Raw genomic sequence first — 19503 nt, forward strand, 5'->3', positions numbered from 1 at the left:
TTCGAATGTGTTTTGCCAGTAAACAAGCAGATTTAAATGGACTTGAACGACTTTAATACCACAGTTGGTTGAGAAAGTGTAGAGAAATAGTTGGTTGTTTGGAATGAATATAATATGACTTGTTCATATAGTGCAAATGCAATGCCAACTTTTGTCGGCCTCTCTATTCTCATATGTAGTTTGACGATGAATTCTTATAGGGAAGCTTCAGTCGAACTAAAATGTTTCATCCAACTTGTTAGCTAGACCTAGAGTTACTAGAAGTCATTATTTGAGAGTTAGTGTTTCGAAACCACTCGAAGGCTGCCCTTGCCTATAATATCAACCTTCGATCGTCTTACCAGGTCTAATTGTAATGGGAGAAACTTTTTTCCTTTTGGCCTTTTACATTTTTTCATATTTAATAAATAATGGAAAAGAAAATTTAATATAAACAAATGATTAATTTAAAGGTAATATTTTGAGCTTTATTATTTTTAATTTTTATTTATAAAAATACACATACATAATTTTTACTACTACTAAAATATTGAAAATTAAAAAAAAAAATTAAAAATAATAAATAAATGGTTTCATATGTTTTTATTAATAAGGCAGAAAAAAGTTAAGCTTTTTTTCAAATTAGAGTCCAAGCTCTAATCCAAATTCACATGATTGCTGATCAAATTTTTCGATATAAAGGAGGTTGCTGGAAATGACAGAAAAATATGGTTGCTTACCGAGAAACTTAGTTAGATTCATTTAAGCAGTAAGACATGCGACATAAGACCTAAGGCATAACACGAAAAGTTGATCAAATGTTATATAGTGGATCGCTTGGCATTTGGGTCGTTTTTCGCTGAGATGATATTTCAATATCGAACACAATGCATTGGTTTCTGCGCTCTTCTAGTACGCACCTCATATTCTATTTCATCTATATTAAATTTAGCTTAGGCTTTCACTAAATACCTCAACTATGTGCAGCGCAGCAAATAAGCATATACAAATATGCATAGAAGTCAGAGCTCCACTGGCATTTATGGCCTTTCGCGTAGGTTGCTCCGCAAGTGGCCAGCCTTGTTGTTGCAGTTGATGAGTGCTTCCAGCAGAACGCTCTTCGCACTTGCAACGACCTTTGCCGTCTCCGTTTTGAGGGCTAACAAAGCCTGCACTTGCAATACTTAAGTGTAAATTGTTAAAATGGTTGCTGCGGATGGCATTGCGGGAAGGAAGTATTTAAAGCCAACAGCAGCGCGCAAAGAAAACCAGTTATAAAACAGGTGAAATGCCAGCAATATGAAAGGGAGAAGGAGCACGAGCAGGAGCTGGAGCTGGGGCTGGAGCAGGAGCTGTCGAAGGAGCTGCTCATAAAAGAGGCAACAAATTTTTTAAAAGCGCCGCGTAGTTGGTTTTGCCTGCTTCCCTACTTTTCTGCTTATATATACAATATACTTTCCTTCTTTCTTTCTTCCTTTTTTTGTGCTTCTTCTTCCTGACAATACAATGTGGCAGCCGGAGGGATTGATGGGCATAATGGCAGCAGCAGGATGGGCAGATAAAGTGTGCGCGTGTGTATGGGTGCGTGGGTGTGTGAGTGTGTGGGTGTGTGTGGGTGTGGGCGTTGCGGGTGTTGTGGGGGCACGTGGAGTGCTCACTTTTCGAATTGTTGTTCTTGGCTGTTTGCCATTTGTTACGCATACAAAGCGGCCATCATTTGGTGCTTTAGTTTACAGGATCTATAAAATTATCGCAAATGAGGCGAGCGACGGCAACAATGTAAGTTAGCCATGGCACCAACACCACCACCACCACTACCACCATCACCACTCGCCCAATCTCCTGCACCCACCGCTGCACCGCTGACCGTTCGGTAATGAAGTAAAACGAAGCCAACAATAACAGGGAAATTGTTTTCACCGGATGAGATCATAAAAATGCATTTACCCATAGCTTTTCCTCTTGTTTGTTTGTTGTGTTTATTCTTCCAGAGATCGCATTAAATAAGAAAGAAAAAACAACAAAAAAACAACAACAATGTAAATGATAAATTAAATACAAATTTGAGTGCTGGCAAATCTGTAATAATAAATATAGTATTGGAAAATATAAAAAAAAAAAAAAATAAATAAAAAAATAATGAAAATAGATGCAGTTTAGAGGCTGAATGAGAAATATTTAAAAATAATCAGAGCAGTTTCATTTGCAACTATTCTTTATATTAATAGTGAAAGGATTCCATAAAAAAATATACATGAAATGCAAATTTGTATAAGATTGGGAATACTATATAGGCTGGGCTATTGATGTAAGTCAAGTACATATAGTAGTATATCATAATATTCGAGGCATTCTTCAAAATAATGCATTACCCGATAAAAATTCTTGCTTTAAGCACATAAACGAGATTCACTCAACGCGACTAAGCAATACCCTGAACCCACAGTATATCGAAAATTGATAGCTCCTCAGGCTAAAAAATGAAAAGTGATCGATTTTTATCGATACGACCAATTATCGAAAAACAACAGTTATACATGAATATACATATATAATAATACCTTCAAGCTCTTAGCCTTTGCTGGGCTAGATCGACTGAACTCGTCGATCTGATCAAGAACATATATGTGTACTATCTGTGGCCTGTTAAGCTTCCTTCAGCCTTATAAAAAAAAACTAATATACGCTGAATTCTCATTCTGTATGCGTTCAGGGTAAAAAATGAGGGAAACAATTGAGATTTTGTAAGGAGTGAAAAGCCGTTTGAATCTGGACTAAGTGGTATATATATACATGTAATTTATTTTTATAGTCATTTATATTTATATTACATATTTACATATATTACATATTACATATATAATATAAATGTACTTTGGCATTTGATAAAAATTATGTAACTCATTTTTTCCGCAATTCTCGTTATATTCCACTCGAATGCTTTATAAAGCAAATTAACGCTGTTGGAATGCCAGATATGTTGTTGTTGCTTTACACACATTTTGCATAGAGTGGAAAAATTAGCCATTGGGGAATTAACATGCTTAAGCAAATTTTTTTTTTTTTTTTTCTCTTTTTTTGGTTTAATGCAGCTCGTTAATATCTGTTGGCAGACCCATTAACTGTTTCATATTTATGCGCAATTGAATGTGACCAACACACACACATACACATACACATACAAAAAGAAAGAGAGAGCCACTTAATGAATTTGTGGGCAGAACATGGCAGCTCGACTAACTGACTGGGGTAATCAGTGTGCGCCAAGCGGAGCGCTATAGCGTATATCACTGCCAGCTAAAAAGCTAATCAGCTATTAGTGGGCCGCACAAAATACATACGCCCCAGAGACAAGCGTGTGCTGCTGCCCCTCGGAGTTGGCCACAAAAACCGAATCTACTTTGCTTGAACTGTGGGCTTGGCACTTTTTACACACTTAACTCAATTTGCTGTGCCGCGCATAGTAAAGCGAACCAGCCGGCCCAGTGGACTGGCCAGGCCTGGGCTGGGCTGAGCTGGACTGGGCTGGCCAGTGGGCAGATCTGCTGCTGGCAGCTTTGCTTGGCCAGTTGGCACCTTGGCGCTGGCGGAAGGGGGCGGTTGGGTGTGGAAATGCCAAGGGAGCCGAGCTAGCGGCAGCCAGCACGGCAAAGGTATAGAAAATTATTGCTCAACGGAAAACAATTATTTCGTGCCGGTTTCTGGCATACTATTAAACGGAGACCGGCCCAGTGGGGCCAAATGAGGGCGTGCAATGAGGCTCACAGGAGTCCGGAGTCAGTGTGTGTGTGTGTGTGTGTGTGCCGGTGTGTCGTGTAATCTAAATATTGCCGTGACTCGCTGCACTGCTGGCTGCTTGCTATTAAATTGCATTTGCCTAGAGGGCGGCAGCTATTTGGGTTATCGACACGGCTGACTCGCCAACTTGGCTAGCTGAAAACTAATGGAAAGAAACTCTATATACACACATATATGTATTTTTATATACATCAATATGCACATGGAAATATAATATGCATATATAAATATATATATACGGAGAGAGAGACAGAGAGAGAGAGAGAGATATATATACTTGTCGAGCATCTAAATCTAAATGCAATTGGTAGCTTCGTTTGCTCGATTGCTAGTGTTTTATATGCCGCTCTCTCACCCCGCCCCTCCCCTCCGCCGTCTCTGTCTCTCACGCTGTCTGCGTGTGAGCCACATCAAACATATCCATGTCATTGAACCGAAGTAATAAAGCCCAGAACTAGTCGGCGCCAGTTGAATTAGGTGTGAAGGAATCAATTGCGCTGATGGCATACAAATTGAGCTTCGTCTTGCGGAGGGGGAGGGGCATGAATTCCATTTAAGTAAATAAGCTTAAATCAAAGGCAGCAGCAATACAATTTGTGTCGCATGTCATATGCGGAGGCATAACACAATATGTATTCGGCTTTTCAGCTTTTTGAGTTTTCGTGCTAATAAAATATCATTAGGAGTCGAGGCAATTATACTGTGAGGGCATTTAATCTTCGTTAAAGTGGGCATGTTAGCTGCATGTACATATATTCGCATACCTTTCCTTTTCTTTTTTATAGTGATTTAGTTTGACTGGGATTGTGCTGGCTGCCATGCCGCTGGCCACATGGCGTATGTGTGATATTTGGTAATGGCCTGTAATTAAGCATCACGTTCCTCACATCCCAGCTGACTGCTGACTGCTGCCTGCCTGGCAAATGTATGTTCTTGTTGTTCTTATTGTTCTGGTTGTTGGTAACGCCTGCGAGCGGCTTCCGTTTGTTGTTTGGCTGCGAAACATGAAACTCTAATTACCAGGAAAAGAGGCTACCCGAAAAAGAAACACGGAACAGGAACAGCAAAAAAAAAAAAAAAAAAGAAGAAAATGATGAAATAAAAATAAATAAAAAAAGAGGCATATGTATGTTTATATGTGCGTGTGTGTGTGTGTGCGTGTATGTGGCATAGGTAACACGCACTCACATACTCACACCTGTTTGGGTTTCCCGAGGCCAAGCACGTGGGTCGTCATTATGCAAACGGAACGACGCACGACGTGAACAGGAGTTGGGGCGGCGATGGTGACGGCGACGGGGACGGGGAGGAGGGCGGGGGTGACATGAGGTTAAGGATAAGCAACTGGCTGGCATTTAAGTAGGAACAGTTGTAGCTGATCCGAGTTGCTCCATGGCTCTGTTCAATTATATGGCTCCGCTTCTCATTATAATTTTCCTAATGTTCGGTCAGCAAATGTCGTTTGCCAGTGTGTGTGTGTGGGTGTGGCTGAAAAGTATGGATAGATCGTTGAGGGGTTGCTGATAATATTATTTTGCCATAAGCACCCACTCGTAAATGTTTAATGTGCAGTTAGTTTTCCTCACTAATGTCTAATGACGCTAAATTGTCGCTGATGCGTGAGTGAAAGGGTTCCGAAGCAGCTGCCTGGCATAAAATATGCAATAGGGAAATTACATACACTTAATGATTGCCTACCGAGCATACATTTATGCCATGTGTGTGTGTGTGTGCGTGTGTGGGGCGTGGCAGTAGACTTATTTATGCCATTTGTTAGCTTTTGAATGTCGGCTGCTGCGCGTCATAAATATACGCTCGAGCCCAACAAATGTCTGCACTTGACGCTGTTCGTTAATGTTTTCATAAATAAATATGAGAGTTAAATATATACCAAATATTTGAGCTCTTTTCACAATATTTTCATTCATTTATAATTAGCAGTCTGTAAACGTACTCAAGAGCTAACTGCCTCAAGTGCTAAACTCTACGAAATATTGTATTTTGTGAAACTTTGATAGTTTTGATAATCAGATCCTAATACTCCTTGTCTGCTACGTTCATCTTGCTTTGGCCTACAAATATATGTTATATTTAATTGATTTCTGTTTACATTCAGTTGCCACAAAGGCAGCCAAAATTTCAACACTCTTACTAAATTGTTGCAGCATTTTCATGTGTGAAAAATCTTGGGAAAAGTCTTTGAATACTTTAACTGTGCATTCGTCTGGCTTCGGATTTATTTGGGCTTGCTTAAGCCAAAGAATTTTCAGCATCCCTCGACAAAGACATAAAAGTTGATTCGGCTCCAGCGAATTGGCTGTGCGGCAGCTGCAATAGAATTTCAAGTAGCAATAAATTAATTTCCAGCTAGTTAACTAGACTCTCCTGGCCATTGTTACGGCTCATGTTTGCCTTTATTTATAAAGCTTCAACATTTGCGTGACGTCAATTGACACTCGATTAACATCATCTGGAATGGCCCGCGACATTTTGTATTTGCATTTCTCGCTATTTGTAATATAAATACTTTTCGCTCGAATTTGTGGACCGCTGCAATTCGCTTCACGCAGAAGTCGCATTACGTTCGTTTATAAATACTATATAATTGCATTTCAGCTCACTGTCACACACTCACTGAACACAGTTGCGCTGTAATCCCTCGAAATCAGCTCAAGTTGCATATTCAAATGAAAGCCAAGAGCCAGCGTGTGAAAGCGAGCCGTAAATCGTTTCACATTTGCGATGCAGCTGAAATCCTAACTAAATATGATTGAGATGCAAATAAAAACAAGCGGAATTTTTTTTTTTTTTTTTTTTTGCATATTTTTCGTGCTATTTTCGAGTTGGTGGAGCTGGACGTGCGCGTTATTAATGCTTCGCTCCTGTAATCCATTTGGCTGCCATTGTTTTTATATCTCTCTATGCGCGAGTGGGTGGCCTAGCCTTGTCAGGGTGCTTATGTGTGTATGAGAGAGAGAGAGAGAGAGAGAGAGTGTGGGTGAGTGGGTGGTTTGTGCTGCGCTAATGATTTATTTGCACGTCTTCCAACAACAGCTCTTAACTTTTATTTCTAACTAGAGTTATTTTTAAATTATGACTTGGATTTTTTTTAGATTGGCTTTAATTAATGTTAATTTTTTATATCTTCCGGTCCTAATTTTTTGTCATAATTTGGCGATTTTTATTTTGTGCATTTTAATTAAATTAAAAAGAAAAAAAAAACACGTTGTAATATAAAATAAAATAGTATTTTTTCTGACATTAAAATTAAAAATAAATTTTTAAGTTAATATTATTTTTATGTATATTAATAATACAAAAGAGATATAAAAATAATAATGTAAAATAAAAAAATTCAACAAAAATATAAATATTTTTTTAATATATTTTGTGTATTATTTATTTTATATTAATATATTTTATTATTTTTATTTATTAATTTGTTTAATTCTTCAGTACTATATTTATTTTTTGTATTAATTTATTTTTTAAATACTTTTTTATTAATAATATTTATTTATTTTATGAGTTTATTTATTTTGATTATTTAATTAATTTTTATTTAAACAGATATCAATTAAATATATTTTTAGCACTATGGAATACAAAATACATTGTGTAGGCGAAGAAAGTGAATATTTTATAGTTTTTATAAGTCAAGAGTTTTTTCAATAGGTGTGAGCTGAGGATGGTATCATAATATTTAAATAGTTGAAGTATATCAGGCTGTTGGGCCCCATATAAATGTGGTTCAAAGAGGTGGCTGTAGACTCAGTCCTACTGCAGTATGTTAAAAGCTATTATTTAATTTCTCTGCTCAGCACAGGGTATCTGACAGTCATGCCCAGTCACAGCTGCAGTTTCTTTTGCTGTGTGCATGGCATGCACAGGATAATTAAAAATACGCTCACAGAGCTGTAAAAAATCAGCTGCACGCTTTTAGGCAGGGGCGTATGCTAAATAGTTGTTTGTTTGCCATTGCTGTTGCTCGTTGCTGGTTGTTGGTTGTCGGTTGTCGGTTGTTAGTGCTCTGATCTGTGAGCGGGTGGAGGCTGTGCGCAGTGCCAATGCGAGCAGCTCAGGAGCAATGCACAGCGTTGCACTGGCGTGGGAAAAAAGGGAATGGTAATAAACAATAGCAGAAAAAAAAACGGAGCAAAATATTTGCGTGTGGCAAGTGCAAAGGCTGTGGCAGTGGAAGATAGAGTGAGAGAGAGGGAGGGAGGCAGAGTGAGAGGAGCAGCAAATTAAATGCTCTGCGTGGGCCACTTCAGATTCATTCAGACAAACTGTAAACACACTCGAGACTTCAAAGCGAAATCGAATTAGCCAAAAAATTCTTGGGGCACCGGGTTTTCTTTTTTCTCTTTTTTCCTTTTTCCTTTTTCCTTTTTCCTTTTTCCTTTTTGGTTTGCCTTGGCCTTAAACAAACTGGCTGTGAGTCTCGATATGTGAAATGCTCTTCTGCTCTCTTCTCTGCATTTTACACGTGCAGCATGCAGCTCAAACAAATAATGCTCACATCATCTGCTGAGGACATGAACAAGCAACACTACAAATTTGCAGCATTCCTTTGTGGCTGCTGTGAGGCCAACAATATCCGAGCGGATTGATTGTGCTCTGCTATTTATGCTGTCACCGTTTGTGTTTGCAAATGCTGCTGCTGGCCATGGCTAGTTGTCATGGTAACAGCAGGTGCTCCCAGTGGGTGAGCACGACACAGAGATAGAGAGAGAGAGAGAGAGATAGATGGAGTTCAACTTTATTGAACATGTAAATTTAGATAGTAGTTGAAGTAGATATGCAGCAGCAGAAGCTGACAATATTTAAGTAAACTCCTTTGATAGCCTCCCGAAAGGCAATTCAATTCAATTGCTAACTAAACAGCTTTAGACTTGGCTCAGTTACCAACTTCCTGCCTGTGCGAGAACTGCCCCCGCCAGGTGTGCCAAAGACAAATGTGCCTTTGCCTTTGGCTTTTTGGGGCACGTTACATTGATACAGTAGAGTCTATATATTAGTGTATATAACTTGATATATACATATATACATACAATATATACTGGCACGTATTTTTATCTTGACTCTGGCCAAATGGGCGTGGTTTTGGCGTCTGCTTTAGTCGCTTAGCTTTGTGGCTTGCATGCAAATTTTATGTTTTAATAACAAGTCTCTGGCATGCAAGCGGCGCATATTTTATGCCAATTGCCGTGCCACGCTCCAGGCCAACAAAAACAACAGCTACAAAAAAAAAAAAAGGGAAGAGCAAGAAGAAGAAGAAGGTTAGCTGAAAAAACACGAAAGGAAAAAAGTAAAGGCACAGAAGCAGCAGCAGCACGCCCAATGCCACGCCCACAGTCAGCCTAAGGGATTTCGTTTTGTCTTCGCTTTTGGGTTTTACCTGCGTGCCTTTGTGTATGTGTGTATGTGTGTATGCGTGTGTGTGGGTAGGGGTGTGTGTGTGTGGGGAGCTGTGTGTGGCTGCCCCAAAGCTGCTTATTTTTTAACCAAGCTCTCTGCCCTGTAAATCAGTCACGCCCATATTTGCTTAACCGTAAACACACCTGCCAACCGTTGCCCGCCCCCTTCACTTTGTACTTGCTTGGAAAGTATTTTTCTTGGCTTTGTGCTAATTAAGTTTGATTTGCTCCCAATTGTTGCAAGCACTTAAGTTGCACAAATTTCCAAGTAATACTTGCAAATTTATAAGTAAATATATGCATATAGTTATATTTATATATGCTCCTCTACATACATATATATGCATGTATGTATGTGTGTATTCCCCTGCCATGCAAATTGAGCGATGCGTGCCGCATGCGAGTCAAATGTAAATGCAAATGCGACTGCGACTGCGACTGCGAATGCAAATGCAAATGCTGCATAAAATATGATTGCCACAATTATTCGTGTCCAGCCAGCGACAATGTTGCAAGTGCCACATTCGTCGTCAGCCATTGTGATTGCTGTGCGGCGCGCTGCCTCCTGCTTCCCGCCTCCCGCCTCCCGCCTCCTGCCTGCTGCTGCTCTGTCAGTTGCTGAGCTGCTCGACTGCTGTTGCCTGACAATTGCCAGCGTTAAGTCCGCTTTCTTCTTAATAATGCACACTCACCCATTCAAATGTATTAAGAGCAGCAGGTGGAAGAAGAGCACAAGAGATAAAGACAGGCAGCCTATGGGCGCCTGAGTGTGGGAGAGTCTGCAGTGATCTAGAGCCATACATATGTACATACATAGGTAACACTAATTTATTGAGCTCTTTAGCCAAATAGAAATCATCGCTCAGCTGTTGCGTATCTCTAGTTAAGCTAGTTAGTTAGTCACAAGGCCCAACTAGTTAGGCATTTGACTAAGATTTATACTTGCATTGTAAGTTACAATTTGTAATCATGCAGTGATTCATCAGCTTCTTGTATATTCATTTTAAATCATATATATCAATTTTATTTTATATTTAATGTTTTTAATATTATCAATATTATTTTATAATATTCTTTATTTTATTATTATCAATTTTATTGTATAATAATTTTTTTTTTTTTTTTTATTATTATCACTATTATTTTATAATAATTTTTTTTTATATTATCAATATGATTATTTTCTCTTTATTTATTTATTTTGTTTATATAAAAAAAAATCATTTTTGAATTTTTCATAATTTCCAACACTATTTCACTATATTTTAGCACACTGTGCCACGCTTTGCCCAGTTGTTGAGATTTGTGTTTTCATTTCAGTTTGACTCTTCCCAATTGTTGTTATAGCTGACTTTAGTGGGCAGCGGTCTCGACCAGCAATGTTTTCAGTTGATGCGGGCGTTGTCAACCACCCCACTCTATTCTATGTATATATGCATATATATTTTTTTTATCATTTGTTTTCTGTTTTTTTGTTGTTTTTTTTTTTTTTTTTTTTTTGTTCGCTGTTTTTATTCAATTGCAACATTATAAACTAGTAAAAAAAGCAAAAAAAAAGAAGGAGAGTTGTTAAACAAAACTCGACTGCTTAACAGTGCTTGATGATGGTGCAGTTGACCTCGTAGTGGCACATGGCCCGCCTGCTGCCATTTTTGGGATTCAGTGAGTAGACGGTGCCGATCACCGTGTAGATCGCATTCGGCTGATACATGAACTTCAGTATGGATGTGTCGGGCGGCACCTGGATGACGTTCATCATGTAGGTGCCGCGCTTGAGGGGGCAGTCGAGACTCATGTTGCTGCCGCCGCCCGATATGATCAGCTTGGCTGCATTATTCCAGGCATTCACGCGTCGTATGTATTTCCAAAAGTCACACGTCTTGATCGTCGAATTGTAGATTGTACGAACCGTGTCCGATCTCATTCCATTGCGTCGCTTGCTCGGATTTTGTATGAAGATCAGATGCCATTGCGGCACGGGCACCTCCTCGAGCACCGTTGTCACCGATGACATCGAATTGTTGCGCACATGCAATTTCATTTCGAGCTTATAGGTGGGCGTGTCCCAAGAGCTGAAGCTTAGCAGCTTCATGTAATAGCAGTACTAAAATATGCAGAAAGAGAGACAGAGAGTGAGCGAGAGAGGGAGCGAGAGAGGGAGGGAGAGACAAAGAAAGATGAGCAAACTGAGCCTATATTGAATTTACATTATTTAAAATATAATGAATATATTTAAATAAAATTATAGCTAAATATAAATTTAAGTAAGCAAATCAGTTTCTAGCTCCAAGCAGCTTCCATCTAGACTTTCCACTCCAATTCCTTTTGGCCCAGTACATAAGACTCACCTGCTGAGCCAGCTGGACAATGGCTAACAGTATCAGAGATCGCAGCACACGTCTATTGCAGTTCATAATGTACAGCGAACTGTTCCAGTTTGCAGTCAGCTCTGTTTCAGCTTAGCCTAATGACTTTATAAGTGATTTCTGATGCCGTTTATGATATAATATTTGATGTGACGTACCCATCTCATTATGGGCATAGCCATTAAAAAAGTTCATGAAAAATATGTATGTGCAACAAGGCAGCTTTACAAAATACAATTATAGCATATGACCCCTCATATAAAACTCATACATAACGACAGATCTGTGTGACAGATTTTACATGGTCTTTATTTACTTGGGTCCTCAGTCAACAACAACAACAACAACAATAATCCGATTTAAGCTGTTAACAACATTTTTGGCTTTTACAGTGGGCGAGGCAATGGAAATTTGTTTGCTTATCAACATCATCATCATTTGAGCTGCTTTACAGTTGTGCAACTGTAATTGTTAAACTTTTATTGTTGATTTAGCTAATTAGCTTTGGCATACAACTGACTAGCTGGCTAGCTGGTTGGCTAGCTGGCTGGTTGACTGGCTGGTTGACTGGCTGGTTAGCTGGCTGACTAGCTGCTAGCAGAGATGCCGCATCTCGAACATATATCCGTAACAGTAACAGATTTTTCCCACACACACACACACACACACATACATACATATATCCGTTATGCTTTATCCGGTTTCCGGTTTTCTGTTTGTATTGCTGGCATCCAACTGGGCTCGAGCATGCAAAGTGTCGGCTGCTGTGACACCGCAACAACAGCCGCAACAAGCATAACAACAATGACCGCTTCCAGCTATCCAATGTCCTTTGTTGACTGACACACACACACACACACCCACACAGACACAGACACGCATTCTCACCCACTCACACATATACACACATATATATTCAGACACACATTCCGCTTCGCTTCAATTCTCATATTTACTTACGGGTTATTTTCCAGCAAATATTTGCATTGCTTACCCGCAGCGTCTATAGCATTGGCTTTTCACAATTTACATTTTGCCCATTTCCCTGTGCTGCTCAACATTTTCCCACAGTTTTCCCTAGCCTACTTTTGCGGATGTCTCTTCCGAGCTTGTTGTTGTTAGCTTTTCGCGTTTATCAGTTGCACAACAACAATTACGTGTGTCTCTTACCCCTCCTCCCTCCTCCCTCCTCCATCTCCCCTCCGACTCGTGTTTGATTTATAATACAAAGCAACATCATAAAACTGCTTCACTCAATTTTCAATTTTCACACACACACACACACATCTGTGCGAGTGTGTGTGTAAGAGAGATAGAGCATGTTACAGTTTTCTTTATCCACTCTGAACAATGGCAGCCAATGCAAATGGCCGTCGTGTCGTTTGTCTGTTGGTTGTCTGGTTGTCAGGCTCTCTGGTTGTCTGGTTTGTTGGCCCAGATGATTGGACTCTGCTCTTATTGTTGCTGTAGCTTTTGTTGTTGCCGCCGCTGCTGCTGCTGCTGCTGCTGATGATGATGTTTTGCGTAACTTGCTTTTTGGGCTTGGGTTACTTGAGCCATTTGTTTTGCTGCCCTTGTTACAATTCTGTGCCAAAGAGTTGAGCGACTTGCCAGACTTCAGCTGAAAATTGCAAATATCATAAAAGGGAAAAAATTGAATCAAATTCATTTTGCAGCATTGCATATCTTGTGGTGGTAACAGCTCTTACTATTTATGTAGTCTAAACCGACAGAGATATGAATTTCCTTTTAGTGCTAAGCCTTGACTTGAGAGAGATATGAATTTGTGAATTTTTGATCTGTTAGGAATAGTTGATCCTTTTGCTGGTATACCATGTGAGAGAAGGCAGAGTTTGATTAGTTTAGTGTTAGATTTATTAATTAATAATTAATTCGAATTAATGTGCTTTAAAAAATATTTCACAGAATTTGTTATACTGCCTATCCTACCCAATATCCTGAGTTTATTGAGATCTAGAAGGAGCTTTGCTGACAGTAGATACAGTATATATATGCAGAAAGCTTTAAGAAGCTTTTAGCTAAGCAACTTTTAAAGTTCATGTTTTATGTAATATATTTTATTTTATTTAATATAAATGAGAGTAAACTTAAATTTGAATATTGAAATCTTTGTAAATATTATACGAATCTGAAAGCCTTAACAATTTCTCTAATGTATTCATCACCTATGCAAAATTAAATGTATATTTCCAAGAGCAACTGCAGTGAACTCAATCAGCGTCTAGCTCTTACTGCTATCATTGTTTATATGGCTTTGCCATCTCGCTCGCACTTGCTCTTTCATTCTCCCGCTATTACTTACTCTCTTATTCTTTCTCTGGTCGTTTTTTTTTTTTTTTTTTTTTTTTTGGTCCATTACTTGGATTTGATGGTGTACAGCATTATTAGAGCTGCCACCCCGAGCGCCATTCATTTTCGAGTGTAAAATTTATCTATTTGGGCTGCTTTTATTTCGCATTCTCGGCTGCTCCGCTGCGTCTTTGTGCTTTGCCGTTGCTGTTGCCGTCATTTTTGATTTGTTTCAATAAGCTTTTATGGGCTTTTAGTTGGTCGATTGGCGGCCCAAATTGTTGTTATGTGTTTATTTTGTTGATTCTGCGGCCAGCAAAAATATGTCAACCGACCGACCAGGCGGCAACGGCCAATGATGTCAATATATTCGGTATGCCATTTGAGTGCCGTACGGGGGCCAATGCGCCGAAAAGCATGCCACATAAGTGCCAGCCTTAATGCACATCGTTTCGTTCGCTCCAACGCCAAGGACTGACACCCCTTTACTGGGCGTCGCGCTGCTCGCTCTCTGCTCGCTACTTGCTGCTTATCGCTGCATAGCATGGGGGCCTTGAACGTTTTATGATTGCACTTTTCAGCAATAAAATAAAGCATTCACATGCACTAATACACACGCAAACACGCAAGCCCACACACACACACACACATACACGCACAGGCAGCTGCTTACGTCGTCACCATCATCAGCAGCAGCCGCAGGCAATGAGACTTGACACCAATCCTGAAACTTTAATAACCTCAGACAGTGCGCTGCCCAGCGCACATGCAATAAAATGTCTGCTGGCTCATAAAAACCCACCTACTAATGCCCATACCTCATACATATATGATACAGCTACACGCCACACGCCACACGCCCAATGCCCGCATCCTGCAACACTGCCAGCTGCATGGATACAAAGCGAGAGAGTGTGAAAGAGAGGGAGAGCGAGAGAGAGTGAAATAAAGAAACAAAATTCAACTAAGACTGTTTTATGTAGACGCTAGTGTTTGCTCTGTAGACACACTAAATGCTGTTGATTCTATGTGATTTTGAGGATTTCCAATTAGATTCCAATTAGAGCGACTTTATAGAATCAGCTTGGATAACATAAGATCAACGAGTTTCTCGCTGTCTCTCTTTCTCTCACTCTCTGATATGAGAGCCTGATGCAGGCTTTAACTCTATCACAATTTCTTATCAAGAGCTGTAAGTGGCCAGCTGGATAGGGTATTAAAGAGCAACAGCATTTCGAGTCTTTGGGGTCAGTGGAGCGGGTGGTGCTGTCAGCTGTCAGCGCGTCGCCAGTGCAGCTCATAAACATGAGGGTCGTCTATATATACATGCACACATACAAATGTGGAGCAGCTAGCTGAGCACATCAACACCCGCTCAGCCCCGCCCAGCGCGCCCTCTTGGCATCCACTCAACGCTGGATTGTTAACCATCGAGGACGGACGGTCGGGCGGTCGGGCGGTCGTGCGGCTCGCTCTGTCAGTTGTTGTTTGGACCATCACGTCATATTTATTTCCAGTCATACGAATGCCTTGACATTGCTTGCATAATTGTTCAAGCTTATCGGGCGTGTTCTCCCAACCGATATCGCTGCACAAATCGCAATTTCTTATATATGTCGATTTTATAGATGTGCATCGAGAGTCATATCAGTTAATTAGATTGAGAGATCATTGAGTTTGATTTTAGCAGTTCCAAGCACTATGTATATTCGCTTCTGCTGACTTCTTGCGTTGGCTTGGCGAGCTTTTCAATTATCGCACAATTAAATTATTGAAATTGATTTTCGGAACACTTTGTAATTGCCTGGATAATTGCGAGCTTCGTTCGCCATTGGCTCAAGCCAAGCGTTTAATTGCATATGTGCAGGGCCAATGATGGCCCAGTCTAGTTGGTTCTGGCTGGTGCCAGCCATTATCCCATCATTGGCCTGGCCACATGCCACATGCGATACGCTTGTGTCTGTGTATATGCATATATTTATATGTATATTTGTTTATGTACATGTTTGAATATCACACATTCGCCACGTACGCCACTTCATTACATCAGCCTGTTATTGTTATGGCTGCTGCTGGTGCTGGTGCTGTTACTGTTGCTGTTGTTGTTGTTGTTGTTGCTGCTTCTCTTATTCTGGTTGCTGCTCTTGTTAAATTCCCGCGTTGCCGTCAAGACAAAACATGGCCCATCAATCTCTGACACTGCCTATGCAAAATTTGCTTTGCGTGTGCGTGAGCGTCTATGCCTCTCTCTCTCTCTCACACTCACTCTGTACGTGTGTGTGTGTCTGTGACTGTGCCGCCTTCAGTTCCCTGGAGGTAACGCATAGGGCACTCGTAAATTTCATTTAATCACTCGAACCTTCGACTTTGATGTAGTACGTAAAAATATTAAAGTCCAAACTGTCGGACTGTCGGCCATTTAATGGCCAGGCCCTAGCATGAGCACGAGCTACAGATCCAGCTCGAGTACGAGCCGCACACAATTTATTAGCGCTGCTCATGAGCCAGGTGAAAAATTGGGTCAGCTCTATGGCAGCGTTGAGCCTCGTCCACTCAACATTGTTGCCGTCCGCAAGGTCAAATCCGGCTGCCAGCTAAAAGCTCCCAGCTCCCATCGGCCGCCTCTGTGTGGCTGTTGCTGTGGCCTGTTGCTGCGAGTGCAAATTTATGTTGAGATTAATTGCAACAGCCATTGCAAAATGTGGCAGCAGGCAGCAACTTTAATTAGCAAGAAACGTCAACAGGTCTGTGGTAACACAAAACACAAAAAACAAAAAAAAAGCAAAAAGGCTGAAAATAAAAATAAACAAAAGCAGCGACAACAACAACAAAATGGTCCACTTGCCGCCGCCGCCTTGACGACCTGAGCCTCACGGCTCACGGCTGCTAAATGAAGCATTCAGGTTGAGTTTTCCATCGCACAACAGCATTCGCGACTCGCAGTTCGCAGTTCGCAGTTCGCAATTCGTTGCCATAAATTGCCCATTGAAATGAAAATCGCTGCAGTTGCACTGATCAATATGTTATATGAGTGCGTGTGAGCGTGTGCGCCTTGCAAATAGATTAATTTCACACGCTGCATGAACAGCAAACGGAATAAGCATCATCCACGCTCAAACGCCGCAGCAACTTAAACATATGCCAAGAGTTTCGCACTCAAACGAATCAAAGCGCCATAAAATCTATAGAAATTAATAAAAGCAAAGCAAATTGAATTATTTGTTAATTAATCAATCTCGGCTACAATCAATTTCTGCAAAACTTCGTCAGCAAACTAAAAGCTCATATGAAAATGCCATATTTAAATAAAGTATAACTTATCCCGTAATATCAAGTATGTTTTCTTTTATTGCTTGGCTAATAGTGCGTGCTTAAATGAAATCAATTGGAAAATTTAAGAAATAAATATTTCCCTTTTGGCTGTTGCCTTGAGCCTAACGCATTTGGACAGTTGCCTTTCCACTCAATTTCATTCATATTGCAAAGCCATCTATTATTCAGGCTCTCAAGTGCTTAAGCACATGCTTCACTCTCTCTCTCTCTCTCTCTCTCTCTCTCTCTCCTCTCTCTCTCTCTCTCTCTCTCTATCTATCTCAGCTGCAGACACCCAATTGTAATGCTGTGTTTATTACAAAATCGCTCAGAAATTTCCTGTTTGGATAGATAACATGCGGCGACGTGCAATGCATATCAAGTATATTGCTTTAATTGTGATTGTTATCGATTTGCGTAGCAGCTGCCAGACAAACGAAAATTGTGGGTCGGAAATGTCTTTTCCTTTCGTTTCCTTGGCGAGCCGATTTGGGGGACAGCTCGGCCATTTGAGTTGAGCTGCTGACCAAGGCTTTTTGCAATAGTTTTTCCAATTACAGCTGCGCTCCTGCCACGCCCAGGGCGCGCATTACGTTATGCAAGTTGGACAAAAGTAAAACAAACAAACAAAACTATTTGGCCAAACAAATTGTATATAAATTGAAAGTTTGCCCACCTTTTTTCGTGTGCCAATTTATTGAAGTATTTTATTTTCGGCTGCAATTCCCCAATGCTGCAAAAAGAGAATCAGAATCAGAATGAGACTGAGAACAAATACGAACAATGCATCCATAAATCCATTTAAAATGTGCATAAATCTCGAGAAAACTTTACGAAATGCAGACAGCGAGAAGACGAGAACACAAAGCGAATGGAAAGCTGGAGGATTGCTATGGGAATGGGCCAGAGCGAAACGGAAAACAGACTTTTAATCAGTCGCAGCGGCGCTGAGCCAGTGTTGGCAAGTGCTGCGCCTCACCAACACTGGGCCGCATAATTCGCCATTAGCTTGCGGCCGACGCCCCATCATGCGCCACAGCATCTTCGTCCACTTGATTATGCGCTCAAACTGTTGTTTATGTTTATGGAAATTATTTCGCAACTCTCCATACGTCACGCCTCTTCCGCTTACATTCGACCCAGCTGCTGCCCCATTGCTGCGTCCACACTAATGTGGCCCTTCGGCAGGCTTATCCACATTTTATGGACCTAATTGTGGGCTTTGACATTGTTAGCTTTGCCCGCCCACATCAGTTGCGGTTCATTTCTATGTTCATAGGTCAGGCATAACCTATGTATGTATGTTTGTGTATACATGCACACACTTACGTATATAGATGTACAGGGCTTTCATAAAAATATAAATTCACATTAGTTTTTTAACACATTTATTTTACAAGATGTACAAAATGCCGAAGGAGTCGTGACCTGCTCCATACACTTGTATGAAGTTATTGAGATCTCGAAATCCCGGATGGTCTTTCTTTTAATTATTTCTTGTTCCCTTTATATTCTCTATTCGCTATTTTTCATTCTCCTCCTTCTACTTATGATATGTAGATAGTGATGTATTATAATATAATATTGGCCTTATCGTTCTCCTTTCTCTTTCCCCTTTCACAATCCCGTTCTCATTCTCTTTCTCATTCTACTTTTTCTCCTCCTCCTTTTTCTATTCCTTCTCTTTTCTCATACTATTTCTTCTCCTCTTTCATCTCCTATTTCTTCTCCTGTCTCTCCTCCTATTTCTTTTTTCTTATTGATTCTCTTTTTCCGGTTAGTTCTTCTCCTTTTCCTGTTATTTCATCTACTTCTCCTTCCGACACTCCTACTCCCACTACTACTCCTCCCCCTGCTGCAGCTCCTTGTCCTACTTTACTGCTTCTCCTACTCCTCCTTCTTCTTCTTCTTCTCCTCCTTCTCCTTCTCAAATCATCATATGAATCATTATATCATATATTGTGAAAATTAACTTACTCCCTGAAAGTTCAAGGCAACTTCAAAAGAATTTCAATATGAACTAACTTTGGGTGCTCCAACTCAAACATCAACTTGTTCGAAACATATGAAATTATTAAAATTCGCACACAGATTCTTCGTATATTTCTGTGAATGTACATACATACATATATGGGAATGTATATATATTTCTCGATACAACAGCTTGCAGAATGTAAGCCGAGCTCGAGCAAAGCTAGCTCATTATTGTTATACTATAAGGCGTGTGCGTGTGCGTGTGTGCGCGTACACACATACACACATGTGTGTGCGTGCCATTGTGTTGCTGGTTCCTTTGTTGTTTAATGGAAAAAGTGCCT

The 19503-nt window shown here is 40.3% G+C and overlaps 2 protein-coding genes across 6 annotated transcripts in view; one reads left to right on the forward strand and one right to left on the reverse strand.

Annotated features, from left to right (window-relative positions):
* LOC108619057 (uncharacterized) overlaps positions 1-19503 on the forward strand; it is a 97650-nt gene that overhangs the window by 66376 nt on the left and 11771 nt on the right. The window lies entirely within an intron of this gene.
* LOC108619054 (uncharacterized) lies at positions 10390-12735 on the reverse strand. The gene is made up of 2 exons (XM_018015349.2): positions 11546-12735; positions 10390-11301 (listed from the first exon to the last, which is right to left on the reverse strand). Exons 1-2 carry the CDS (start codon positions 11609-11611, stop codon positions 10786-10788), a joined length of 582 nt encoding a protein of 193 aa, XP_017870838.1. The 5' UTR covers positions 11612-12735; the 3' UTR covers positions 10390-10785.

Source organism: Drosophila arizonae, chromosome X (assembly GCF_054131065.1).
Source record: "Drosophila arizonae isolate 15081-1271.41 chromosome X, UAZ_ARI_1.0, whole genome shotgun sequence".
Classification (NCBI taxonomy): domain Eukaryota; kingdom Metazoa; phylum Arthropoda; class Insecta; order Diptera; family Drosophilidae; genus Drosophila; species Drosophila arizonae.

What these genes read in the sequence shown, in the direction of transcription:
- LOC108619054 (XM_018015349.2), bottom strand. Translation starts at nt 11,611, where the DNA reads ATGAACTGCAATAGACGTGTGCTGCGATCTCTGATACTGTTAGCCATT. An exon ending in TTGTCCAGCTGGCTCAGCAG is followed by an intron (nt 11,302 to 11,545) that starts GTGAGTCTTATG and finishes TGCATATTTTAG; the next exon opens with TACTGCTATTACATGAAGCT.